This window comes from Mustelus asterias, unplaced genomic scaffold (assembly GCF_964213995.1).
Source record: "Mustelus asterias unplaced genomic scaffold, sMusAst1.hap1.1 HAP1_SCAFFOLD_1272, whole genome shotgun sequence".
NCBI lineage: Eukaryota > Metazoa > Chordata > Chondrichthyes > Carcharhiniformes > Triakidae > Mustelus > Mustelus asterias.
The window spans coordinates 59,654-87,622 of NW_027591217.1; the positions used below are offsets into that span (position 1 = coordinate 59,654).

The 27,969-nt window shown below is 45.6% G+C and overlaps 1 protein-coding gene across 1 annotated transcript in view; it reads right to left on the bottom strand.

Moving 5' to 3' along the window:
- LOC144488072 (protein O-mannosyl-transferase TMTC1-like) overlaps window positions 1-27,969 on the bottom strand; it is a gene marked incomplete at its 3' end in the record, with an annotated part of 92,873 nt that overhangs the window by 50,720 nt on the left and 14,184 nt on the right. The window contains exons 2-4 of the mRNA XM_078206096.1: window positions 20,110-20,287; window positions 3,626-3,699; window positions 2,713-2,889 (exon numbers count right to left, since the gene is read on the bottom strand). Coding sequence (XP_078062222.1) covers window positions 2,713-2,889; window positions 3,626-3,699; window positions 20,110-20,287 — 429 coding nt within the window. The remainder of the gene's footprint in view (window positions 1-2,712; window positions 2,890-3,625; window positions 3,700-20,109; window positions 20,288-27,969) is intronic.

The following is a 27,969-nucleotide window of genomic DNA, read 5'->3' on the forward strand; positions in this document are numbered from 1 at the left end:
CTTAATTTGATCTCAGGTCAGCAGTGTGCAATGTACTAGCAAGATCATAGAATCCCGACAGTGCAGAAGGAAGCCACTCAGGTTATTGAGTTTGCACCGCCCAAAGTCCCACTCAGACCCTATCCCTGTAACCCCACGTATTTACCCTGTTAATCCCCTGACACTAGGGGCAATTTAGTATGGTTATTCAACCTAACCCGCACATCTTTGGAATGTGGGAGGAAACTGGAGCACCGGGGGAAACACGGGGAGAATGTGCAAACTCCACACAGACAGTGACCCAAGGCCGGAATTGAACCTGGGACCCTGGCGTTGTGAGGCAGCAGTGCTAACCACTGTGCCACCATGTCACCCTGCCTTTATTGCAGGAAGTGGCTCTGAAATATAACTGGGGTAGGACACTGACAAAGCAGCCACTGATGATTCAATTCAGCACTCAGACTGAGGAGATGACAACAGACAATTTCAACCAAGGAAGCTATCATTATAATTTACCTTTTTCACAATGGGGTGAGACTCTAATTGGCAACCATTTCTGATAGTCAACAGGATGATATTACTAACTGGCAGGGCCCACGCAGTCATTCTCGATGCTGCATCCAGTGTTTTATTCAGGACGACAGGAATTCACATAAAAGAATTGAATCATCACACCTTTGGCTGAGTTCATCGTGTTGCCACCTGCTGGAACTGAGAGCTCTTTTGTTTCAGAAAATGAAGTTGTCAAGGTTGGAGGCTTTCAAAATTGTGAAGGGAACTCACAAATTTGATGCAGGCAAATGGTTAAAAGTGGTTAAAAAAAATACCCGAGCTAAAAATGAGAGGGGAGTAAGAGGTAGAGTGAGGTAGAAGGAAATGGAATGTTCTGGCGACAGGAGGAGACATTGAGGGCTATATTCAGAAAGTGTGTACAGGAGATTGACTCAAGGCAAAAAGAAACAAACTAACTTGTTAGGCCTGACCGTCTTTGCTCATCCCTAAAAGTTATTATGTCAGATGTTCTTTAAGGAGACGACACGGTGGCACAGTGGTTAGCACTGCTGCCTCAGCGCCAGGGACCCGGGTTCGATTCTAGCCTCGGGTGAATGTCTGTGTGGAGTTTGCACATTCTCCCAGTGTCCGCGTGGGTTTCCTCCAGGTGCCTTAGTTTGTTCCCACACTCCACAAAGATGTGCAGATTAGATCGATTGACCTAAAATTTCCTCTTAGTGTCAGGATTAGCAGGGGAAATACATGGGGTTACGAGACAGGGCCTGCGTGGGATTGTTGTCAGTGCAGGCTTGATGGGCCAAATGGCCTTTTTCTGTACTGGTTCATTAACAACCCAAGATGTGCCAGCCATAAAGAACTGTCACTAACGGGTTTCCAGACAACACAAGGCACTCGGGTGGTTAGGTGACCATCAAGATGTCAGCATGTGCTCAGAAATAATCAAAGAGCCAGAACAGATTTTGGTGAAGACTAAATTACTCAAAAGCAGCAAGATCCCTTTCAATTCGCCATTCCCTTGAATCAACACTTTCACAGTGCATTGCTGAAAAAGAGATATGTCAAAGCTTTTTGTCTTGCTCTCATCAGGGCATCTATCACAACACTACACAAGAATGCCTGTAGAAGAGTTGGGCGTACACTTAGAATTGTTACATTTATAGATGTTGGAAGAAAAGTAAGCCTGGAAATGCATAGGCATTTGTTCCATCATATAGTGTATACTAGATAAACATTGACTGCACACTCACATCTGGGACCACAGATTACATCCTCAGTTCCTGCTCATTGACACGGTAAACAGTGATAGCTGTACAGACATCTCCAGCCAGAGCTTTGTTCTCTAATACCCTTAATTAAGTTATTAAAAATTGCCTGTTCTAGATTAAACAAAGAGATTGATTGTGACAAATTGTCAGCAACACAAATATTTCCCTATCATCAAAATGGAGAAGGCGAATGAGATAGACTGTGGATTTTTTTTCCTGTGTTGTTCCTTGACATTGGAGCCAAAAATAAATGGTGTGGATCCTGACAAATGCAGTGTGTTTCAGCAAATGGTACAACATTATTTGAAGTTATAATGAATTTGCATTCAGTAAATGAAAGACCATTCCTATCCTGGCCCAGTTTGCTCTTCGGAATCTCTATTGCAGTAGCTCAGTCAATGACATTCAGTTTTGTGGGCAGCACCGTGGCACAGTGCTGAACACTCCTGTCCCATAGCGCCAGGGAGCGGGTTCGATTCCAGCCTTGGGTGACTGTGTGGATTTCCTCCCACAGTCCAAAGATGTGCAGGTTAGGTGGATTGGCCATGTTAAATTGCCCCTTAGTGTCAGGGAGATTAGCAGGGGAAATATATGGGTGGGATTATGGGGATAGGGCCTGGGTGGGATCGTTGTTGGTGCAGGCTCAATGGCCATGCTAAATTGCCCCTTAGTATCCAAAGATGTGCAGGTTAGGTGGCTTGGCCATGCTAAATTGCCACTTGGCGTCCAAAGATGTGCAGGTTAGGTGGACTGGCCATGCTAAATTCATGGGGTTATGGGAATAGGGCAGGGAGTTGGGCCTGGGTAAGATGCTCTTTGAGGGTTGGTGCAGACTCGATGGGCCGAAGGGCCTTTTTCTGCACTGGAGGGATTCTGTGGATTCTAATAAGTATCTCCTTTTCTTAAAAAAGCAAATTATCTGGTTCATGTTAATAAGAAGTTCATTAGTACTTACATCAGAAGTCTGTTAGAGCACAGAACAAAAAGGTCATAGATAAGACACACTCCAAAGACAGTGATTCCTGTCTCTTTCACCAGCATCGCACAGGTACCCAGGAAAAGGCTCAGCAGCAGGAAGAATGGAGAGCTGGTGGGGGGAAAATATTTCCCAATATAGCTACAGTTCACACTCCTGCAAAGAAGAGAAAGATTTTCAGACACACGGTGCAATAGTTCCATTTATTCATAGTTACCGTACCTTATCCAGTATCATAGTAAAGCAAAAGAAAAACCTACAGATGCTGCAGAAGCCATTTGGTAATTTAGAACTTGAGCATTGCTAGAAAATGTGAGGAAATTCATTTTTACCCAGAGGGTGGCGACGGTTTGTAATGCGCTGCCTGGGAAGGTGGTAGAGGCGGGTTGCCTCACATCCTTTAAAAGGTATCTGGGTGAGCACTTGGCAAACCATAACATTCAGGGCTACAGATGGGAGATTGGGTGGGAGTTCAGGTGTTTCTAATGTGTCGGTGCGGACTCGATGGGCCTCTTCTGCACTGTATGATTCTATCAGTTGATCCCTTCTAAAATAGTGAATATCACCAGGCTATTTTCAGATGTGTTCCGTGACCTCCATTGCTCAAACTGTTTGGAGCAGCTTTAATGACTCGCCTCACTCCTGTTCAGGGCCAGTGGTGTTCCAGTGACTCCTGGTGTATTCTGGGGATTAATCTTTAGAATACCCAATGTGATTTCATATCAAAAATATCATACAATTCAAAACTACCAACCACTGCCAGGAGAGCTAGTTAAAAATAAAATCTGAAACACAAGGGACAGAAACAAGCAAAAAAAGGGTCACTTTATATTGAAACAAAATCCTTCAGTGCTTCATTAATTTGATGGAGAAATGACACATTTGTACGCACCTTAGATAGGAGAGAAAAGCCAATAGGAAGAGGACACACGCTAACACGTCTGCTCGACCCACAATCCCCGTCACCTGGAGAAACAAGAGTCACCGACATGAGAACACATCCACAAGATCAAAATACTGCCACAGGAAAGGGGATCATCTCCTCTCCCATATCCTCCCACAGCCCTCCTGACAACTCGGAACAATCCTACTATCAGCTGCAGGTCTCCAGAACCTCTTCACCCATGAACTTGGGCAAGTGCGAGCAAGGCCACCCAAGCGAGAGCCCTGTCTCACAGATCCCTATTCTGAGAAGCTCGCCAAAGGGACATAGACAGGTTAAGTGGGAAGGTGAGCCAAAATACGGCAGATGATAATGCGAGATCGTCCACTTTGGTAGAAAGAACAGAACAGCAGAATATTGCTTCAATGGAGAGATACTACAGAATACAGAGGGATCTGGGTGTCCTTGCACATGAATCAACGTGCAGGCACAGCAAGTAATTGAGAAGGCAAATCGAATCTTTGCCCTTATAGCAGTGAGGTGAGAGTACAAGAGTGGAGAAGTCTTGCTACATCTGTACAGGACGCTGGTGAGACCACACCCAGAGAACTGCGAACAGTTTTGATCTCCTTACTTGAGGGAGACAGTTGCGTTGAAAACAGTTCAGAAGAGGTTCACCAGGCTGATTCCTGGGATGAAGGGTTGTCTTATGAGGAAAGGTTGAGCAGGTTGGGCCAACACTCATTGGAATTTAGAAGAATGAAAGGTGATCTTATTAAAACATAAAAGATTCTGAGATTCTATTCGACTGGGTAGATACCGAGAGGTTGTTTCCCTTCAGGGGAGAATCTAGAACTAATGGACACAGTTGCAGAATAAGATATCTCGCATTTCAGATGGAGGCGAGAAAGATTTTTTTCAGAATGTCATTAATCTTCAGAACTCTCTTTCCTAGTGAGTAGTGGAGGCTGGGTCACTGAATATGCTCAAGGGCAAATTAGAAAGATTATTGATCTATAAGGGAATCAAAGATTATGGGGGGGGTGGGGAGGGAAGCAGGCCAAGGGGCTGAATGGCCTGCTCTTGCTTATGTTCTTATCTCCCAGTGTTCACAAAATGTGAGCAGAATGGGAGAGGAATCTTTGGCTCATTCATTCTCATCTCCCCACTCTACTCCCCACAGTTGATGGCCTTTGGCATTAACTGGCTGAGAAGTAACACGCCCTGTTCGCATGGGTTCATGTCTCACTCCAATGGCTGGATTTTACAGGGCGATTGACCATTACTATAGGTGGGACTTCTGCCCCTCAGGGACAGGGATTCCCACCTCAGACAGCTGCCAGCCAAATAGAGGCCAGAGGTTCCCCAGTGCTTGGTGTGGTGGTCACTGTTGGTACTGCACTAAGTGACAAACTATATGGGATCACAACTTTATAACGGTTGGTAGGTCTCGCGAGGAGGATGGGAGGACTGGGTTTGAGAGAACATGGGGGGGGGAAAGGAACCTGGTGGAGTAAGACCACGAGGAGTCCCTCCAATGGAATCAGTTAGACATTAAAGAAGGACCCCCTCTGCCTTCCACCAGCCTGTGCAGGGAAACCGACTGGGTTGGTCACTTGGGCATGGGCCACTCCTGCAGCTAGTTAACACCTGTCAGGGGTGGGATGAAGCCATCAAGTTGGCATTAATTATTCAATTAAGGTCCTCAGCTGTCCACTTAGCAACCACCTTGGCAGCAGTAAACTGCAGTGGGTGCAGGGGCGGGCAGGTAAACTACAGATAGGCTGCATGCTGGATTTTATGTACCCACCCCTGCCATCACCACCAGCATCCCCTTCCTCACCATCACCACCCTGTCCCCCCACCCACCCTGCACCCCACCCCCAACCTTCGAACCCACCACCAGCAGGTGAATTATAATTCAGCCTCATAGAGACATGGACACAAAATCCAGGCTGGCAATCCAGTGCAGTACAAAGGCAGTCAAAGACGCAGTAACCTGATACTCTGTCTACCCAATTAAATGGCACTATTTGAGCAGCAGGACAGTTCTTCCCAACGTCCAACACTGAACCCTCAACCAATATCTGGTCATTTATCACATTGTTGTTTGTGAGAGTTTGCTGTGTGCAAATTGGCTGCTGTGTACCTTACATCAACAGTGACATTTCAAAAAAATACTTCTATTGACTGTACAGCATTTTGGGATGTCCTGAGAATATGAAAGGCGCTATAAAAATGCACACTTGTCTTTCTTTTTAATGGTAGTGCCCTAAAGATCCATTCTCAGCTCTGGCTTATTAAGAACTGACGTAGGGATCAAAACCAAGCACCTAGTGCTGAGATGAGACTCAATGACATACCTTGCTGGGCATTTTCTTACTAAGCCAGCGGGCATGGCTTGAGGGGAAGAATGAAAGCACTCAACCAAGAAAATATTGCTACTTCACTAAAAAAGTCTTACATCATTTATTCTTTGTCTCTCTATATCATCTCACTTTCTTATGCCTGGTTGAGAAAAGTGCAAGAAAGTTTCATTAAATGGGTGTTAAAATGCACGGGGGGTAATTTGTATAAATTAATGTTCAGTTGGGTGGGAAATAATTAGGAAAAATGGATGTTAAAATATACGGGGAATCATTTGCAATAGCCAAGCTATTATAACATGGCATATTCATCCAGTTTAATTCCATCAGTAACGCAATCACATGAAGTGCTACAGCAAAAGCTTGATCCATCTCTGCTACTCACTGAACTAATAAATTAATTACAATCACAGCACTTGCAAAGCACAAGAAGGTTCTTTCCTGGCTGAAGCTCTCTGAAATTGCTTGGATATTGTACTTTGTGGGGAGCAATCTTGATGAGAAACGTCTGAGAGAGGGAGGCACAGCCAAGATGTTAAAATGCCCGAACCCTCTGGGAAAGATGAGACGGGCAGCCACATGAAAACTACTGAAAGATGAGGTACAAAGCGAGAGATAGGAAAGCCAGCTCTTATAGAAAATTAAATCCAAGTTGCTCAAGCTCAACACAAAGCAATGCACTGCCAGAGTCAACACCTTTGCATAAATCAAAAGCAAATCAATTCAACTTTCAGCAACACAGTTGTTAGCTTGTCTTTACATTAAACTTCCTAAGCACGTTATTTTACTGGGGGAAGGAAGTTAATGAGATACTCAATAAACATGAAAAGCTTGCTGTTATGCTTATGGTGTTTTACAGCATGAAAAAAAAAGACCTTTCGACCCATCACGTTCAAGTGCGAGTGTCAGGCACGCCACAACAGCATTCGGGATTGGGTGGGTTAAAAGCTGGCCTTTCATCTTTGACATCTGACACTGAAACCAGCCCAGAGTGAAAGCCTCCTCGCTACTGATTGAAATGGCCTTATGTGAAGTAACTTAGTGAAGCCTAAACCCAGTCTCTCGTGGACATGTTCCTAGTTGGCAACGTCATAGAGTGACGGCTGGTATGGGAAATGGAAAAATAAACAGTCACACTGCTCCAGCGGTGCGTGTTTTATTGAGATGAATTGTTGGGCCAAATGACAAGGAACTTTATTCTGTAACTGCCTTTGCTTATACCTGACCTGGGAATGTTTAATGGCTGAAATTGGAAGGGTCTCATTCACTGGCATGACCACTGCTCACTCACCTTAGCAAGTGCAAAATGTAAAGGGGATATGATATAATTTTCCACCACAGGTTCAAGATCTTGCTCCCACAAAATGCTAGTGGGGTCATTAAACCTTCAACCAGCTTGGTTCCTTCTTGTTGCTGGCAACTTTCATGACAATGATTTTGATAATAGTGGCCAGCCTGTTGCTCATGGTGTTTGGGTTGTTAAGATTGTCCAGTGGTATTGGTCAAAGCCAAGAAAGGGTCAGAAGACATCATCTCCGTCTTCGTTCTACAGGGAGATCACTCTTCCATGCTGGGACAGACTTTGGGGCACTAAAACTGAGCACAAGGAAAATCAGACAGGGGTTCCTAATCCCCAGGGACTCTTCCTGAAAGGTGCACTGGAGAAGGTATTGGGTGAGAAAAGGAGCAATTGTGTGGGTCGCCTTGATTCGATAAATTGCTAATAGCCCTTCGAGATTCACACGGGATGAAAATAAAACCAATCAGGACACAATAAGCATTAACCAGACTCAGATAGGAATAATCAATCAATCACGAGGCCATCAGCCACATGTATGTCTTTTCATGGTCTTTGTGCCTGGCTCTTATGAGGGTCCGACAATCAAGGTTCCCAGTTTGTCCATGCACCCAAAGTGGTACAGAATGTCTGGGTGTTTATGCCAGCATTTTCCAACCTCTGGGGTCAGAACCACAAAGAGCATTTGGGGTCACGGGTTTCACCTCCTCCCAAGACTGCAGCCTGCCCCAAGGCCCAAGTGGTATCCAATCCTGTCTTTGCACTGCTTGTGTCTCAGTCTTGGGAGCTTTTTGTCCTAATAGATATTTGGTAGTACAGAACTTGAGTATTGCTGAGAAAAGAGACATGCTGTTGAAACTTTTCATCTTGCAATCAGGACAGATGCAAGAATGCCAAATTTCAAAGGGGGGGGGGGCAACAATTTATATTGCATGAGAGAAAGTTGCTGATTGGTTGGCAAGTTGGCTCTGCTAAGTTACATGGAAATATATTTGCCCCAATGCTTTTGTTTAATTCAAAAAAGGTGCAATGTCTGGACAAATTCCTTTTGCCTTCAGAGGATTGGTCCCTGCGTGTGGATATAAGTAATTTCTAGCAAGTGTATGTGAGTAATGAGGGTCCAACTGGTAATCTTAAATTGTTGTTAGTGTAATTATTAGCACACTCGGGGCAAGTGCTTACCAATCAGGTCGAATGTTAAACATTATGTCCTGAGTTTTGCAAGCACAAGCCGGTTGAGTACAGTCAGCAGTCTGTCTATTACAAACAGCCGGAGGGACATGCTGCCTGACATGATCGGTCAGTTGTTACAATGTACAACCTACATTCCTGGCTTTACACTGAAATTCATATCCCACATTACTTACTTATGTGGTAGGCAGATCTTTTTTCTGGCTTGATGGCAGGAGGGTGGAAGTACCACTCATGTTGCTACTGCATAGAAGCAGCGTAAAACGGCTAGATTCACCAGATATTGTAAGGTCCAAAAAATGGCAGCCTCAGGCCCATTCAGGGGTAAGCATGATACAGTGAGCAGTCAGCATAGCCATTAACCCACAGGATAGTTTTGACACACCTATTTCAGCATTAAACTTGCACAGCAAGTAAAAGGTTAGCACACTATTTACAAGACTTACAAGGCCAATCTTATAGCATGTGGAGCTGTTGGAATCCCAACATGTATGCTGACCAGTAATGGTAGGATTGCAGTAGACAGTAATAGAGAACCCGTTTGCAGATTTCTCAACTCACACATTGGAGAGAGGGAGCTCCCAAGATTACTCCATTTCAACACTGAATTTGAGGGTGAGATGGAGTGCAGTAAGGCGTGCAAGGAAATCCTTTCATGCAGCTGCAGATTCAAATATAGCAAAGGTATCATCTCGGTATCAGAAATATCTAAGGGCTAGGTTAGGGTCATTTCATCAAAAACACGTTTCTCATGGAAACGATTGAAATTGTCAGCAAGAGCTGACGCTCGAGGGGAATGTAGGGTGACATCATCTATTATCTATCTAGAGATATTACCATCTATATCTATCACCATCGAGGGTGGCACAGTGGTTAGCACTGCTGCCTCTCAGGGACCCAGGTTCAATTCTCAGCTTGGGTCACTGTCTGTGCGGAGTCTGCACGTTCTCCCCGTGTCTGCATGGGTTTCCTCCCACAGTCCGAAACACATGTTGCTAAGGTGCATTAGCCATGCTAAATTCTCCCTCAATGTACCCGAACAGGTGACTAGGGGATTTTCATAGTGACTTCATTGCAGTGTTAATGTAAGCCTACTTGTGACTGATAAATAAACTTTAACTTTAACTCTTTTTGGACAAACAGTGTCAGTCAAGCCGATTTCATTTGCGGGAGTTGCTAAGTTCATGAGTTCAGACATGGATTCAGACAATGGCAGCAACATGATATCGTGATGTGGTGCAAATGTTTATGGTGTCTTGGAATGGCACATTAGTGAATAGGCTCGCAATGATGAAAGAGCACATAGACACAGTATTAGTGTCGATTATGCTCGTCTTCACAAAAGTGAAGGAATCCTTCATCATTTATGTGGAATACTCACTCAGAACTGGTTGTAGCAACTCATTCAGCCATTTGGCCAATTCATGTTGTGCAGCAAGGATAGAGGTAAGATAGGATCAAACGGGACATCGCTTTTGTGCGCCTTGGGCAGCATGGACAAATATGGACTTGGTGAATCAGGAGGGTGAATCTTATACGCCACAAGGCAGCTCACTGCTCTTACACAAGCTAACATTTTTGTAACTTACTTTCCAGATTTTATTTTTCTTTGTGAATGAAGTCTGTTTTATTTTAAGCTGCATGGTTGCAACAGAATCCAGGCTGACAGTGCTGACTTTGGGACTGTCACACAAGAGTATATTATAAGCATACAATAATTCAACATGTTGAACAAAAGCTGACTGTTAAAAGGCCACTGCAAATTACATAACCTTTAGACAGTCCTGAAACTCAAGCCAATACCTAGTTAAATAAAAACACATTCACAGCCATCAGGGAAATTCGCACATCTCTTTGTGTAAGGGCAAAACATCAACAAAGGCTATGGCATTCAGCCCATAGGTTAAGGGGATTAGTGGGGTAAATATGTGGGGCTCAAGGGATAGGGACTGGGTGGGATTGTTGTCGGTGTGGACTCAATGGGCCGAATGGCCTCCTTCTGCACTGTAGGGACTCTATGATTCTGCCAATTGTCATTCTGGTGCACCATGGACAAAAGACACATCAAAATTCAATGTGTGTTGGACAAATATGAAGGAGCCCCCATTCAACCTCTTTTTGTATTATGAAGCCCTGCATCCACGTCCAGACTGGTAAATTTCAACGTGTCAAATAACAACACACAATATTGATCAACCTGATTGCCTACCTTATTTGGAAGAAGGAATTAAAACTTGTAACAGGTTACATGGATGAGACAGCCATGCTTGCTGTTTGCTTTCAAAACAGCAAGAATCAGCTCTGCAGGGATAGGATGCATTAAAAAAGCCATCAAACCAGCAACAAGTCAATAAGCAGCCAGGGTAATAAACAGCAGTACCTTGAAAGTGGAAGAAAAACTCTCTCCAACCTCAAGATCACAAAATAGCCAACCTCCTGAAAATCCAACAACAAGACTTGCAGCTTACTCAGAATCCTCTGCTTACAAGACCATCACTTAAATAAAAGCATCAACTCATCTAAGAACTACAGGCCTTCCAGACCCTGAGACATATATACATTGTGATTGCATTGTTTATTTTTTTAATCTGTATCTAATCTTTCTGGAGCACATGAGGCAAGTGAGTGAGAGATTGCATTGAATTTTAAACCTCCAGGACAAGAAAACTTTTAAAATTTTTATAATGTAATTAAATAACTTGGGACCACCACTCTGAGGGTAAGAAAATAGACACCTTCTATCCAAAAAAAAATCAGGGACAGAAGTAAACACATAAAAGCCTGTCTTTGATAGGGAAAAGTGAATATTATTTTATGTCTGTTGGAATCTTCAGTAGAAAATTAAAAGTTTATTTGACTAATCTCACATTAAAAGCAATGATATAAAGATGGCCTCCAGAGAACCCTTGGTGTGATGTTGCTATAGATCAATAATGCTTAATGCAAGTACTAAAATCAATAGTATCCTCTGTTTCCGAACCAAGGGCCGTGAGCTGGAGCAGCTTAGATGTGAGTAATGGATGGGCGAGCACATAAAATCACAACATTTATTCCAAAGCACATTAGAAACAGTTTTTGATCCTTAATCCGTAAAAGTGAATTATACACTGAGCATTACTGTGCTGCTTTATTTTGTTTTTGCTAACATCTGAGGTCATTAATTTTCAAATGTTAATTTGGGGTCACATTAGAAAATTGTTTAGGAAGCAGAGGTGTAGCGAGTTAGGCAATTTGCAATTGGAACACGAAAAACGTGCTTAGGGTTAAGATTCCACATGACTTAAAAACAAAGGAATAGAGGTAGGCCATTCAGCCCCTCAACTCCATTTACCTGCTCTGGTTCCACATCCCTTGATTTCCTAGTCTACAAAAATCCAGCCCAGTGTTGAAAGTTCCAACTGACCGAGCATCAACAGCACTTTATGGCAGATGAGGGGAAGGAAGTTCTAATTTATTTGTCACCAGCATTACTTAATTATGAAGGACACCTTTCTGATTCTCACCTTAACTTCAGTGAAGGTGGGTACAATTACAGTCTCCTGATGGCAGGTGATTCTGCAGGCAAAATCAGATTTCAGGGGAATTTCACATTTTCCCTTGGTGGGCTGGGGGGTTTGACCGTCGAGGTGCCTTCCGTGACAGTCTAGAATCTTTTTTTTTCCATTCAAGGGATATGGGATTCACTAGCTGGGCCAGAATTCATTGCCCATGAGAAGGTGGTAGTGAGCTGCCTTCTTGAACCTTTGTAGTCCATGTTGTGTAGGTACATCAACAGTGTTGTTAGGAAGGAAATTCCAGGACTTTGATAGAGTGACAGCAAAGACACAGTGATATATTTCCAAGTCAGGATGGTGTGTGGCTTCGAGGGGAAATTCCAGATGATGGTGTTCCCATGTGTCTGCTGACCTTGTCCTTCTAGATGGTAGTGGCCATGGGTTTGGAAGATACTAAGGACTTCTTGGTGAGTTCCTGCAGTGCATCTTGTAGATGGCACGCACTGTTCCTACTGTGCGTCACTGGTAGAGGAAGTGAATGTTTGTGGAAGGGATGTCAATTAAGCGGACTGCTTTGTCCTGGATCATGTCAAGCCTCTTCAGTGTTGTCTGGGATTCAATGATGATAATGCTATTGGATGGTAAAGAAGATAGTTAGATTCTCTCATTAGAGATAGTCATTGCCTGGCACTTGTGAGGTATGAATGTTACTTGTCACTTGCCAGCCCAAATTTGGATATTGTCCAGGTTTGGCTGCACTTGGAAATGGACTTCGTCAGTATGAGGAATTATGAATTGTGAACTTTGTGCAATCTTAAGTGAACGCCATCACTTCTGTTCATTTGATGCAAAGATAGTCATTGATGAAGCAGATGAAGATGGTTGGGCCTAGGACACTCCCCTGAGTAACTCTTGCAGTAATGTCCTGGAAGCTGAGATGACGAACCTCCAACAGCCACAACCATCTTCCTTTGTACTCAGTATGATTCCAACCAGTGGAGAGTTTTCCCCCCCGATTCCGATTGACTCCAGTTTTGCTAGAGTTCTTTGATGCTACACTCAGTCAAATGTGGCCTTGTCATCAAGGACAGTCACTCTCAGCTCACCTCTGGAGTTCAGCTCTTTTGTCCATGTTTGAACCAAGACTGTAATGAGGTCAGGAGCTGAGTGACCTTGGCGGTACCCAAACTAAGCGTCAGTGATCAGGTTATTGCTAAGCAAGTTCCGCTTGAAGCACTGTTGATTACCCCTTCCATCACTTTTACTGATGATAGATTGATGAGATGGTAATTGGCTGGGTTGGATTTGTCCTATTTTGTGTGTTCAGGACATACCTGGTCAATTTTCTACATTGCCGGGTAGAAGCCAGTGTTGTAGTTGTACTCGAACAGCTTGGCTAGGTGTGCAGCAAGTTCTGGAGCACAAGTCTTCAGTACTAATTCCAGAACATTGTCACGGTCCATGACCTTTCCAGTATTCAGTGTCTTCAGCTGTTTCTTGATGTCATGTGGAATAAATCAAATTGGCTGAAAACTAGCACCGGTGAAGCTGGAGACCTCCGCAGGAGGCCAGAATAGGTCACCCACTCGGCATTTCTTGCTGAAGATTGTCGTAAATACTTCAGCCTTGTCCTTTGCTGATGTGTTGGACTCCTTTATCATTGAGGATGGGGATATTTGTGGAGCCTCCTCCTCCACTGAGTTGTTTAATTTTCCTCCTCCATTCACAGCTGGATGTGGCAGGACTGTAGTGCTTGGATCTGATCCACTGGTTGTGGAATTGCTTAACTCTATTACTTGCTGCTAATGCTGTTTGGCACATTAGTCCTGTGTTGTAGTTTCACCAGGTTGACACCTCCTTTTTAGGTATGCCTGGTGCCGCTCCTGACATGCCCTCCTGCACTCTCCATTGAACCAGGGTTGATGCCCTGGCTTGGTGGTAATGGTAGAGTGGGGGATATGCCAGGCCATGACGTTACAGATTGTGCTGGAGTACAATTTTGCTGCTGCTGATGGCCCCCACAGCGCCTCGTGGATTCTCAATCTTCGAGTTGCTAAATCTGTTTTCCCTTCTTGTTTGTCCCCTCACCATCTGCTGCAGACCCAGTTGAACAGCTACGTCCTTCAGGACCCAGACAGCTCAGTCAATAGTGGTGCTACCGAGTCACTCTTGGTGAAGGACCCCCATCACATTCTGCACCCTTGCCACCCTCAGTCCTTCCTCCAAGTGGTGCTCAACATGGAGGAATTCTGAATCATCAGGGGGGACGGGAGGTAGCTGGAGATGGGGAGAGGGTTGTGACAGTGTGAGATAATTAGCCGGAAGATTCCTTGCCCATGGCTGATCTGATGGCATGAGACTTCACAGAGTCCTGAGTGGATCTTGAGGACTCCCAGGACAACTCCCTCCCAATTGTCTACCTCAGCTGGGTCTGTCCTGCCAGTGGAACAGGACATACCCAGGATGGTAACGGAATTGTGTGGGGCAGTGTCTACAAGGTATGATTCTATCAGTATGGATATGCTAGTCACTGCTTGACTAGACTGTGGGACAGCACTCCGAAATTTGGCACAAACCCCCAGCTGTTAGTAAGGAGGACTTTGCAGGGTCAACAGGGCTGAGTTCGCCATTGTAATTTCTGGTGCCTAGGTTGATGGCAGTTTCATTCCTTTTTGTAGTGGTTTGAGACAACTGAGTGGCTTTCTAGGCCATTTCAGAGGGCATTTAAGAGTCAACTGCATTGCTGTGGGTCTGGAGTCATATGTAGGCCAAACCAGGTAAGGATGGCAGATTTCCTTCCTGAAAGGACATTAGTGGTTTTTCCAACAATCAATAATGGCTTCATGGTCATCGTTTTAATTCCAAATATTTTATTGAATTCCAATACCACCGTCCGCCATGATGGGATTCAGACCCTGGGTCTCTGGATTACTAATCCAGCAACAATATCAATATGCCACTGCCTCACCTTCACACAGTGAAGCTGGCAAAGGGTGGGGATGATGTGGAGATGCCGTTGTTGGACTGGGGTAAGCACAGTAAGAAGTCTAACAACACCAGGATAATGTCCAACAGGTTAATTTGGTAGCAAAAGCCACTAGCTTTCGGAACAGGCTGTTCCTTCGTCAGGTGGGTGGGAGTTCTGATCACAAACAGGGCACAAAGACATATACTCAATTTACAGGAATAATGATTGGAATGTGAGTCTTTACAGCTAATCAAGTCTTAAAGGTACAGACAATGTGAGTGGAGGGAGCATTAAACACAGGTTAAAGAGATGTGTATTGTCTCCAGTCAGGACAGTTAGTGAGATTTTGCAAGCTCAGGCAAGTCATGGGGGTTATAGATATAGCATGACATGAACCCAAGATCCCGGTTGAGGCCATCCTCATGTGTGCGGAACTTGGCTTTCAGTCTCTGCTCAGCAACTCTGCGCTGTCGTGTGTCGTGAAGGCCGCCTTGGAGAACGCTTACCCGGAGATCAGAGGCCGAATGCCCATGACCACTGAAGTGTTCCCCAACAGGAAGAGAACAGTCTTGCCTGATGATTGTCGAGCGGTGTTCATTCATCTGTCGTCGTAGCGCCTGCATGGTTTCCCCAATGTACCATGCCTCGGTACATCCTTTCCTGCAGCGTAACAGGTAGACAACGTTGGCCAAGTTGCAAGAGTATGTACTGTGTACCTGGTGGATGGTGTTCTCATGTGAGATGATGGCATCTGTGTCGATGATCCGGTATGTCTTGCAGAAGTTGCTGTGGCAGGGTTGTGTGGTGCCGTGGTCACTGTTCTCCTGAAGGCTGGGTAGTTTGCTGCGGACAATGGTCTGTTTGAGGTTGTGCGGTTGTTTGAAGGCAAGAAGTGGGGGTGTGGGGATGGCCTTGGCGAGATGTTCGTCTTCATCAATGACATGTTGAAGGCTCCGGAGGAGATGCCGTAGCTTCTCCGCTCCGGGGAAGTACTGGACAACGAAGGGTACTCTGTCCACCGTGTCCTGTGTTTGTCTTCTGAGGAGGTCGGTGCGGTTTTTCGCTGTGTCGCGTCGGAACTGTCAATCGATGAGTTGAGCACCATATCCTGTTCTTATGAGGGCATCTTTCAGCATCTGGAGAGGTCTGTTGCGATCCTCCTCATCCAAGCAGATCCTGTGTATACGGAGGGCTTGTCCGTAGGGGATGGCTTCTTTAACGTGTTTAGGGTGGAAGCTGGAGAAGTGGAGCATCGTGAGGTTCTCCGTGGGCTTGCGGTACAGTGAGGTGCTGAGGTGACCGTCCTTAATGGAGATGCGTGTGTCCAAGAATGCAACCGATTCTGGAGAGTGGTCCATGGTGAGTCTGATGGTGGGATGGAACTTGTGGATGTCATCATATAGTTGTTTCAGTGATTGTTCACTATGAGTCCAAAGGAAGAAAATGTCATCGATGTATCTAGTGTATAGCATCGGTTGAAGGTCCTGTGCGGTGAAGAAGTCTTGTTCGAACCGGTGCATGAAGATGTTGGCATATTGAGGTGCGAATTTGGTCCCCATGGCTGTTCCGTGTGTCTGGATGAAGAACTGGTTGTTGAAGGTGAAGACATTGTGGTCCAGAATGAAGCGGATGAGTTGTAAAATTGCATCTGGAAACTGGCAGTTGTCAGCGTTGAGTACTGAGGCAGTTGCAGCAATACACCAGCATCCCCCACGATGATGGCAGAGTGCCGAGACATCCATTGTGACGAGGAGTGCTCCTGGTTCAACTGCTCCATGTGTGCTGAGTTTCTGTAGGAAGTCCGTCGTGTCGCGACAAAAGCTGGGGGTTCTTTGTACAATGGGTTTCAGGATGCCCTCGACATAGCCGGAGAGGTTCTTGTACAGGGTCCCATTGCCCGATACGATGGGACGGCCGGTGTGTTTGTCTTGTGTACCTTCAGAAGGTAGTAGAGATCTCCAATGCGGGGAGTACGTGGGATGAGAGCACGGAGGGTGTTCTGAAGGTCCGGATCAAAAGTCTTGATCAGAGTGTTGAGTTGACGGGTGTGTTCTTTGGTTGGATCTGTGGGTAACTGTCTGTAGTGTTCCTCATTGTTCAGTTGTCGGTACACTTCTTTGCAGTAATCCGTTCTGTTCAGTATGACGATGGCCCCTCCTTTGTTGGTTTGATGACAATGTTGCGGTTGGTCTTGAGAGCGCGGATGGCGTTGCGTTGTGCTTGGCTGATGTTCGGGTGATGCTACGACAACGGATAATGAACACCACTCGACAATCACCAGGCAAGACTGTTCTCTTCCTGTTGGGGAGCACTTCAGTGGTCACGGGCAATCAGCCTCTGATCTCCGGGTAAGCGTCCTCCAAGGCGGCCTTCACGACACACAACAGCGCAGAGTCGCTGAGCAGAGACTGATAGCCAGGTTCCGCACACATGAGGACGGCCTCAACCGGGATATTGGGTTCACTATCTGTAACCCCCACAACTTGCCTAGATGTGCAAAATCTCACTAGCTGTCCTGTCTGGAGACAATGCACATCTCTTTAACCTGTGCTTAATGCTCCCTCCACTCACATTGTCTGTACTTTTAAGACTTGATTGGACTGTGAGTCTTTCCAGCTAATCATTATTCATGTAAATTGAGTTTGTGTCTTTGTGCCCTGTTTGTGATCAGAACTCCCACCCACCTGACAAAGGGACAGACTGTTCCGAAAGCTAGTGGCTTTTGCTACCAAATAAACCTGTTGGACTTTAACCTGGTGTTGTTAGACTTCTTAAAGGGTGGGGAAGCAGGGGAGGAAATGGCGAATGCAGTGAAGGGGGGGGGGGGGGAAGGAGGAGGAGAGAACCAAATGGCCGTTCTGAAAGTGCTATAGAGATACAAATCAATGTGGCAATTCTACTGCAAGATCCTGCCTGCAGTGTGCAGTTTCTCATCTGAGCTGGAATGTAGCCCCCCTGGGCCTTCCTTGCAGCAACGTATTTCAGAGCTGGCAACTTTCTCAATTTTCATAAGATCGAAAATTCATTGCTGAGAAATAGCTCTCTTGTATTGTCTGTCTCAGCCTCTACCACGGCTTCTCTCTTCCAATTTATCGCTGCGAGTCACACCTCCTCAGGGTCACCTTATACAAGGCTTTTTTTAATATATATATGATCTGTCTGAAGGTGAACGAACCTTTTCCATGCACAAACTTCACACTACAATGCACTCAACAAGCAATCTGGAGTTTCAGGATTTAACTCCCGAAAGCCCTACTTGTTCAGTTGCTTCATCGGGTTCTGTCTGTCTGTGTTGTTTCAGGCACCAATCTCAGTTCACCCAAATCTTCAAAGCTCGTCGATATACATGTCAAGTCTCCAACTGAGTCTCTCACAAAACAGCGGATGTTTAATTTAACACCTGATTCCCTGTAGGTCCTGAAACTCATTCCAACCAATCTGCTCAGTCGCAATCTCGCTCAAAACAGCAAAGAGGGAAGAAAGAAAAAAAAGACCCTGGGGATCCGACTGTCACAAGATTCACACTCAGGTTGAAGAATTGAAGTGCGTGCCTATGTGTTTCTTATTAATATGATTAATTTGTTACGTGGAAATTTGAGGAAACAATTTGAGAAATTGTTACAGCAGCTCATGCAATGGAATGGTAGGTGAGCCCAGGCTCAGTGGCAGCATGTGTGCTTTGGAGTCAAGATAATCAAGGGATTAGGATGCGCAGACAAAGTCTAGGCTGACACTCCGGTGTGGTACTGAGGGAGTGCTGCATTGTTGGAGTTGCTCAGATCATACATTAAACTAAATCTCTCTCAGATGGGCCAGAGATTCCTCTGCTCTACACAGTGTCGTTCTAAACTTCCCACCCCCCCGCCTCATCACTCCCCCCCCAATCCTCCTCATTTCCCCCCCCACCCCCCCAGCATGAATACCCTGCCTGCCCCAATATCTGCCCCATCATCCTTCCCATCATCCTTCCCATCCTGGTTTCCTAGCCCAATATTTATTCCTCAATCAACTAACACTCCAAAAGCAATGAGCTCTGACATTGTCAGTCCAACACTGACAATACTTCCAAAGCACCCCTGTCAGCTATTCCGTGCTTTGGATGATCCTGAGAACATCAACAGTGCTTTAGAAATGTGGACTCTTCATTTTTGCTGATAAACACAAAATACTGTGGATGCTGGAATCTGAAACAGAAACACGCTGGAAAATCTCAGCAGGTCTGAGGGTACCTGTGGAGAGAGAATAGAGCCAACGTTTGGAGTCTAGCTCTGATGAAGGTGTCATCAAGACTCGAAACATTGGCTCTATTCTCTCTCCACAGGTGCTGTCAGACCTGCTGAGATTTTCCAGCATTTTTCTGTTTTTGTCTCTTCATTTCTGCTGTTGGTTTGTGGCTAACACTCATCGTTGATTGAGTTCGGAGAAAAAAGGCAATTCTGTCCATCCTCGACCACCCATAATGGAAAAAAATAAGGAATATCCCTCAGTCTTGTCTCACTGAATGTTTCAAACATTCATCACCTCAGTTTGCGCATCCATCCGAATTATTCATCTTTCCGATTCACTGAATGAAATTCACGTCCTCGATTTTTATTTTCTTGACTAGACTTGCAGTAAAACCCGAGACAATTTATTATTTTGTGCAGCTTAATGAGCGCTCCCACCTTCTTTGCTAGAGTAACAAACTGGCAGAATGAAGTACGAGAGAAGTCATCTGCCATGCATGGGAATTAGCTGTGCATTAAGAGGGTATGTTTATGCTGCACAGGAACCTCTTCTCCAAATTACTTTATCTCACACTATCACCATATCTTTCTACTTCTTTCTCATTATATGCTTATCTAAGTTCCCTTAAATGCATCAATGATATATGCCTCAACTGCTCCACGTGGCAGTGCGCACTATAGTCTCATCAGTCAGAGCAAAGAGATTTTGCCTGAACTGCTTTATTATTGTAGATAAATGTTCAAAGTGAAGAGAGAGAGAGCTATGGAAAGAGAGAGAGAGAGAGAGAGCACAGCACCAGGGGAGCTTTGGATTGCTCCAACAAGGAACTGGCACAGGTTCAATCCTTTTGTGCTGTAAATGTTTATGGGCCTATAAGGCAGGGATAAGCAGAATGTCTGCGCTAAACCCCCACTCAGCTGCCACTCCCAAAAGGTTCAACAGTTACTTACAGCTTCGGTGTGAACAGGGTGGACAGCGAAGAGAAGAGCAGCTAAGAACGCTAGGCGCCTGTCTTGGAACACGGCCTTGTCACACGTGTAGAGCAACAGCGATGTCACGGCACAATGCAGGCCCACATTGACCATGTGGAAGTACAACGGAGTCATGCCACCCAGCAAGATATTCAACCTGGAACACAATACGGGCAAAGCAAAAGAAAATGTCATCATTCCACAGAATCGCATTGAATTTCACAGCACACGAACAGGCCATTCGGCCTGACTGGTTTATGCTGGTGCTTCTGCTCTGCCACCCTCCTTCAATGTCTCGATGACAATCGCTGTAACTGTTCCATGTGGGAGCAACTGCTACATTCTCACTACTCCACTGGGTAATGATTAACTGACTGGTATTTATTCTGTCTGACCCCTCTCACTATTAATTTCCTTGGGAACAGGAGAAGGTCATTCAGCCCTCAAGCCTGCTGCATTATTCAATCACATCATGCTGATCTGCATCTCCACTGAACTTATTCCTACCATAGCTCCATATTCCTTAATACAGAGAGCAGAAACCTATCAACCTCAGTTTTAAAAACTCCATTGCTCTCGGCATTCACAGCCTTCCGCATCTTGACACTGTGTCTGACATTCAAATCATTCATCCGACGGGGGTGCGGGGCGGGGCGGGGGGGGGGGGGGGGGGGGGGAGCACAATTAGTTCACTCAGCTCATAATTTCAGGAAGAGGAACGGGAATCGATCCCGGATGGTGATTTCAGGGGAGAGAGAGAATCTATCCCCAAAGGTGATCTCAGGGAAAGAGAGAGGGAGTCTATCCCTGATGGTGACCTTGGGGACAGAGGGAGTCTATCAATGCTCTTCACATCAATGGCCAGCTGACAGGACCGCACCATCAAATTTAGCATCATCAATACCCACAGAAATGGCAGTAAAACACTACTGAATAAAGTTAAAGTTTATTTATTAGTCACAAGTAAACTGTAATGAAGTTACTGTGAAAATCCCCCAGTCGTCTCACTCCGGCGCCTGTTCGGGTGCACAGAGGGAGAATTTAGCATGGCCAATGCACCTAACCAGCATGTCTTTTGGTTTGTGGGAGGAAACCGGAGCACCCGGAGGAAACCCACGCAGAGATGGGGAGAACATGCAAATTCCACACAGACAGTGACCCAATCCGGGAATCGAACCCGGGTCCCCAGCGCCGTGAGGCAGCAGTGCTAACCCATGTAGTGTCCAAATCACCTTCTGGTTAGAGGCAGCCAATAATAGCCCAGCTCTTTTTTGCTTCAGCCTTGTGCCGGTCCATTTGGGTTAGTGCAGCATTGGAAACAGACTCACGTGGTGACACAAATGCATTTGATGCATCTTTGTGGCTGGAACCCAACACTACACCATCGCAAATTAGTTCCATTGCCAAAACTGAAATCTCTTAACACCCCCACCACCCACCCCCAGGCTGTGTCACCAGATGGTGTTGTGCTACATAGTAGAAGATAAGGATACCAACACTTCCTGTAACACAAGAGAAAGCAAAGTTCATCTCATTCAGACTGCATGTTTGTAAACACTTCTTGCTATTCGCTGTATTATGTCCTCCTGGCAAGTGTTTTTTCCCCCTACTGCTCTGGCACATTAACATTTTCTTTTGGGAAGTGTCTGGGATTAGTGCCAGGGTGGAGGGAAGGCAAGAAGCTGCTCTGGCCAATTCTAAATTGTGTTTTGAAATGTTAATCACTTTTAAAGCCACTGCTACACCCGGCCTGTGAGTAATCCCAGGGGGTCCTGGCTCACTCCTCGGGTTTTCCAGTCTCTCCCAGGGAGGTGTGAGGAAACATCACGTCACAATGCTCCAGCCATCAGGAGTGTGAGCCTGGCTTGATGAAATCTGCTGCTCGTTTGGTACTTATCAGTTCCGTGTCGCATATCTCGGGAGAGACAGAGATCAGAGAGGAGACAATCTCTGTACGCGGCCCACCTCATTCCCTCTCCTCTGCCCAATTATTTAATATCTGCACCATTTGATTTTCACCATTGTACAACTGCAGAAGGCCACTTGCACCTTGTCCTCTTTTTAGGTCAAACCAAGTAAACTTGTTCAGATGACCATTCTTCACCAGTGAGCCAGGCTGGTCAACCAGCCCAATCACTCTATGACCAAAGTCCATGTGACTGCACCTTTCTGGCAAGAGTTATTGGGCAGCGATTTATCCTCCCCGCATAGCGAAAGGGTATTGGTGTAGCCCAGTATTGCACACACTGCACTCCCCCACCATTACCACTAGCTGTAGCTTGCTAAGCTCAGTGCATTCCCATTCAGGGCTCCGGCCCCAGTCTAAGGAAATAATCCAATTGGCCATTCAGCAAGTGAGCTGAACATCATAACTTCCCTGAAAATGCCCTTGCCTTGTGGTGGGGGTGGTGGTGGAGGTGAGGAGAGAGAGAGAGAGGATGGGTGGGTAGAGAGGAAAGGGAACCAGCACCTGAAGGCTGGGACTACCATCTGTCCATGCCTGCTGGGAATTACATGCCAAACCACCATGCTGCTGAATGACACAGCACCTGAACTTGCATCAGAGAAATGGTCACCAGAGGGGTGTGGGGGACACACGTAGTCAGCTTGTGTCTATATCGAGACTGAGAGTCTGGCAGTATATCTACTGACCACATGCATTGTACTGGGGTACAATGGTACAATGAGAGGGAGGTCATGCCTCACTAACCTGGTGGTGTTTTTTGAAGAAGTGACCAAAATGGTTGACGAAGGAAGGGCCGTGGATGTTGTCTATATGGACTTTAGTAAAGCGTTTGACAAAGTCCCTCATGGTAGGCTAGTGAAAAAGGTTGGATCCCATGGGATAAAGGGGGAGGTGGCTAGATGGGTGGAGAACTGGCTTGGTCACAGAAGACAGAGGGTGGTAGTGGAAGGGTCTTTTTCCGGCTGGAGGCCTGTGACTAGTGGTGTACCGCAGGGCTCTGTATTGGGACCTCTGCTGTTTGTGATTTATATAAATGATCTGGAAGAAGGAGTAACTGGGGTGATCAGTAAGTTTGCGGACGACACAAAACTGGCAGGACTTGCAGATAGTGAGGAACATTGTCAGAGGCTACAGAAGGATATAGATAGGCTGGAAATTTGGGCAAGGAAATGGCAGATGGAGTTCAATCCTGATAAATGCGAAGTGATGCATTTTGGTGGGAATAATGTAAGGAGGAGCTACACGATAAATGGAAGAACCATAAAGGGTGTAGAGACGCAGAGGGACCTGGGTGTGCAAGTCCACAGATCTTTGAAGGTGACGTCACAGGTGGAGAAGGTGGTGAAGAAGGCATATGGCATGCTTGCCTTTATAGGACGGGGCATAGAGTATAAAAGTTGGGGTCTGATGTTGCAGATGTATAGAACGTTGGTTCGGCCGCATTTGGAATACTGCGTCCAGTTCTGGTCGCCACACTACCAGAAGGACGTGGAGGCTTTGGAGAGAGTACAGAGGAGGTTTACCAGGATGTTGCCTAGTATGGAGGGGCTTGGTTATGAGGAGAGATTGGGGAAGCTGGGGTTGTTCTCCTTGGAAAGACGGAGGATGAGGGGAGACTTAATAGAGGTGTATAAGATTATGAAAGGCATAGATAGGGTGAACGGTGGGAAGCTTTTCCCCGGGTCGGAGGTGACGTTCACGAGGGGTCATAGGTTCAAGGTGAAGGGGGGGAGGTTTAACACAGATATCAGAAGGACATATTTCACACAGAGGGTCGTGGGGGCCTGGAATGTGTTGCCGGGAAAGGTGGTGGAGGCGGACACACTGGGAACGTTTAAGACTTATCTAGACAGCTATATGAACGGAGTGGGAATGGAGGGATACAAAAGAATGGTCTAGTTTGCACCAGGGAGCGGCGCGGGCTAATTGTTCCTTGTTTCTCGTGGAAGTGGAAATGACTAGGGTTGGGAAGCATTTTCCGATCAGGGCCATTGTGATCTCCTGGATTCGTTTCGATCGCCTCAGGGGGTCGGAGAGGAATTTCCCAGATTTTTTTTTCCCCATATTGGCCCTGGGGTTTTTCACTCTGGGTTTTCGCCTCTCCCTGGAGATCACATGGTCTGGAATGGGGGGGTGGGGGTGAGTTAATAGGTTGTAATGAACAAAGCATCGTAGCTGTGGGGGACAGCTCGGTGGATAGGATATTGGTATGTAGATAGGCTGGAAAATTGGGCGGGGATCCTGGATTCAGGATTCAATCCTGGACCGGGGAGCGGCGCGGGCTTGGAGGGCCGAAGGGCCTGTTCCTGTGCTGTATTGTTCTTTGTTCTTTGAAACTACATCAGAGTAAAAATGAGCAATATCTCAAGGGGAAACAGGGAATTACCTCTGCAGCTTTTGTATCATGAAAATACACACAAGTCACACAATGATTCAGCATCTAAAATAATTAACTAGCCAATCCAACAGTAGAAGAGACTCATATTTCCACTCTCTGTGCCCTCCCTGGGTGGAGGGGTAAGGTTGGGTTTTAAGCAATGGTCTGGAATATTCTGTGGGTAGGTACCAGAAAAGCAAAGACTCAAGACTAAAGGAAAGAGTGAAGGGAGTGGGACTCATGACCAGATCATCTCCTGCCCAATGACCCTCTGAGATCTCCTCACTCCTCCAATTCCAGCCTCATATAGCCCTGATTTTATTCACCTCTACACTGGCAACCTGGCCTTTGTTATTGTTGCTTTCCTGTCACAATGAAGCACATGCTCTAGATGTGAGAGAGAGAAGCTGATTCCAATTGGGGAAAGGATCTGAAGTATATGTAAGAACTGGTTTTTCCACTTGTGTTAGATGGGAGGAAAAGTAGTCTGTACCTGTGTTCTCTGGGTTTTGGGAATAACCCTCTCTTAAGGAAAGACTAATTCCAGATTCCTCCGTTACACAGCGAATGACCAACAATTTGTAACAGCCTTCACCAACCAGGTTCTACGCTCTGAAATTCCCTCCCTAAACTGCACCTCCTTTCAGACATCTCTGTCCAAACTTTCAATCACCTGCCTTAATATCTCTGTAACTGACTCGGTATCACATTTAATCTGAGAACATCCCTGTGGAGTATCTTGGAACATTTTTCCAGTGTCAAAGGCACAGTATAAATACAAGCTGTCGTGGCTGGTGAAACCTGGCTGCTTTTCAGTAAAGATTGTTTTTCACAAATAGTAATAGGCACACAAATGTCAGACCTGTGGTGAAGTTGAGATATATTAAATCTGGCTCCTAATGTCAACCAGCATCTATCCATTCTACTCTTGGTGTCAAGAAGTCAACGGTATTTGGTGGCAGGCAATTGGGATCATCAATCCAGAAAGTGGTAGAAAGCTCTCAGACAGGCAATCAGAACTCCCAACTCATTCAGGAAACCACGGGCAGCACACATGAGTAAACATGCCCGTCAACCATCCAGAATTTTGCTCAAGATACCGTACTGAACTCCTGTTTCTCCATTAGATGCCAAAGAAATCTGCATCATTCTATGACCGGGTGTGCCTGCCCATACGGTATGCTTAACCTGCCTGCTTTAGAGTTCCCGACTGCCACAGATCACCAACCGCCTTGAGTGTGCAAGGGGCACATCAAAAGCTTCCCTCTTCTCTCCCATCGGGGAATCGCGAGCTCAAACCTCACCCGTCAACAATATTCAATAAATCTGGTCAATTGTTCGGGCTGGTTCCAGAGCAGCCAACCACGGAAAGTGGCTGGTCCCATTGGGGAAAAACTCCCAACTCATTCACTAACGTTCTGCAGGCCCTCAACGGGTCTGACCAATTTGTGACTCCAGTCCCGCACTTTCGAGAAGCCCACTGGGTCCAGTAAATAATACAGGAATTTGTCAGCTGAAAATGCATTGGCAACCACTTACCCTCAGAATGGGCAGCAAGTTCAACAAGAGAGCAGCTATTCCTATTGAGCCGAGTAGCTTTATTGTTGCATCTGCTCTAGCTTGTGTGTCTGCTAGCGGACACTGGACCCAGAGCAGATGCAACAATGGGGAGGCGATGGCCTAATGGTATTATCACTAAACTATTAAACACAGCTAATGTTCTGGCGACCTAGGTTCGAAACCCGCCATAGCAGATGGTGGAAACCGAATTCAATTTTTTAAAAATCTGGAATTAAGAACCTACGGATGACCATGAAACCATTGTCAATTGTCAGAAAAAAACCATCTGGTTCACTAATGTCCTTCAGGAAAGAAAATCTGCCGTCCCTACTTGGTCTGGCCTACATGTGACTCCAGAGCCACAGCAATGTAGTTGACTCTTAAATAAATGCCCTGTGAAATAGTAAGCCACTCAGTTCAAGGGCAATAAATGCTGGCCCATATCCCTCGAAGGAATAAATAAAAACTCTGCAAAGTTGTGAAGACAAGCAATTGTTTCGCTATCAAACAATTAATCACTTTCTCTTGCTGAGCTACCATCTGTCATAAGGTTCTAATAATGCCAGATATCTGGGAAAAGGAAACAAGCAGATTTCCCCAATAGTCAAAAGGCATTACTAACCCAGGTAATTAAAGGCTAGTGGGATATATACGGTGCCAACTCAAGATCATACTTCCTCATCTTCAGCTACAGATAACACTGATTTTCTTTATCATAACCCCACACAAACCAGAACATCTTTGACTTCACTGGGTTAGAACCACTGAGGCTGCAGCAGTGCAGGAAGGTAGCTCACTACCGCCTTCTCAAGGGTAATTAGGAATTAGCCAAACTCACTTTGAATATTCTCAGCTGTCACATCTGTGGTGTAGGAAACTGGAGCTAGTTAATAATGAGAGGCTTAAAGCAATCACATGGTCATATTTCTCCAAAACATCCCCAGTGTAACTCATATCCAACAAAGAGAGAGGATCTATCTAAATAATTTAATTAGGGAAGGCTGCAGAATGGGGATAGTAGAAGGCCATTCAGTCCCTCAACCTGTTGTATCATTCAGTTGGAACATAGGAATTAGGAGCTGGATTAGGCAATTCAGCCCTTCGAGCCGACTCCACCATTTAACATGATCATGGCTGATCTTATCCTGATCTCAACTCCACTTTCCTGCCTGCTCCCCGTAGCCCTTTATCCCACTTTTCATCAGTAACAAATTTCTTTCTTTCTTGAATCTTTTGATTGCAGTGGAGGCAGAATCACTCTGGGGCAGTGAGTTCCACACATTCACAACCCTCAGAGAGAAGTAGTTTTTCCTCATCTCAGTTTTGAACCTACCTCCTCTCACTCTATATCCATGACCTCTTGTTCTAGACTATCCCACAAGGGGGGACATCTGTTCAACGTCCACCTTATCAATCCCCTTTACTATTAGTTAGATCGTGGCTGATCTGTGGCTCCAATTCTCCACCTTGGATCCATATGCTTTGATGTTTTAACCCAACAGCTCAGTTCTATAAAGGCTGGATACATTATCCAACATGAGGTGGCTTATTGTGGAGACTGTGAGGAGCATTTGAAGTCGTCTCAACAATCGAAGAAGAGGAATGTCAAAAAGTCTCTCAGGGTTCCAGCTTCTGACTTGCAGAGAGCATGCACGAATGTGAAGGGAGGAAAGGGTTGGGTTTAAAGGGCAGATACATCAGAAAGGTGGCCAGCTGCTGAAAACCTTGGAAAGTAACATGCACCAGTAAAACTTTATACCAACAAGAAATCAGTGCCCTGATAATATAGGATAGGAAGGGAATGGAGAGGGATATCGGGTGCAGAACAAACAGAAAATCAAATTTTAATGAAATACACACAGACTCATTCAGATAGATACGAGCACACACAGACACACAGGGACTGAAGGATTGGATTTGCACAGGCCTGGTTTGG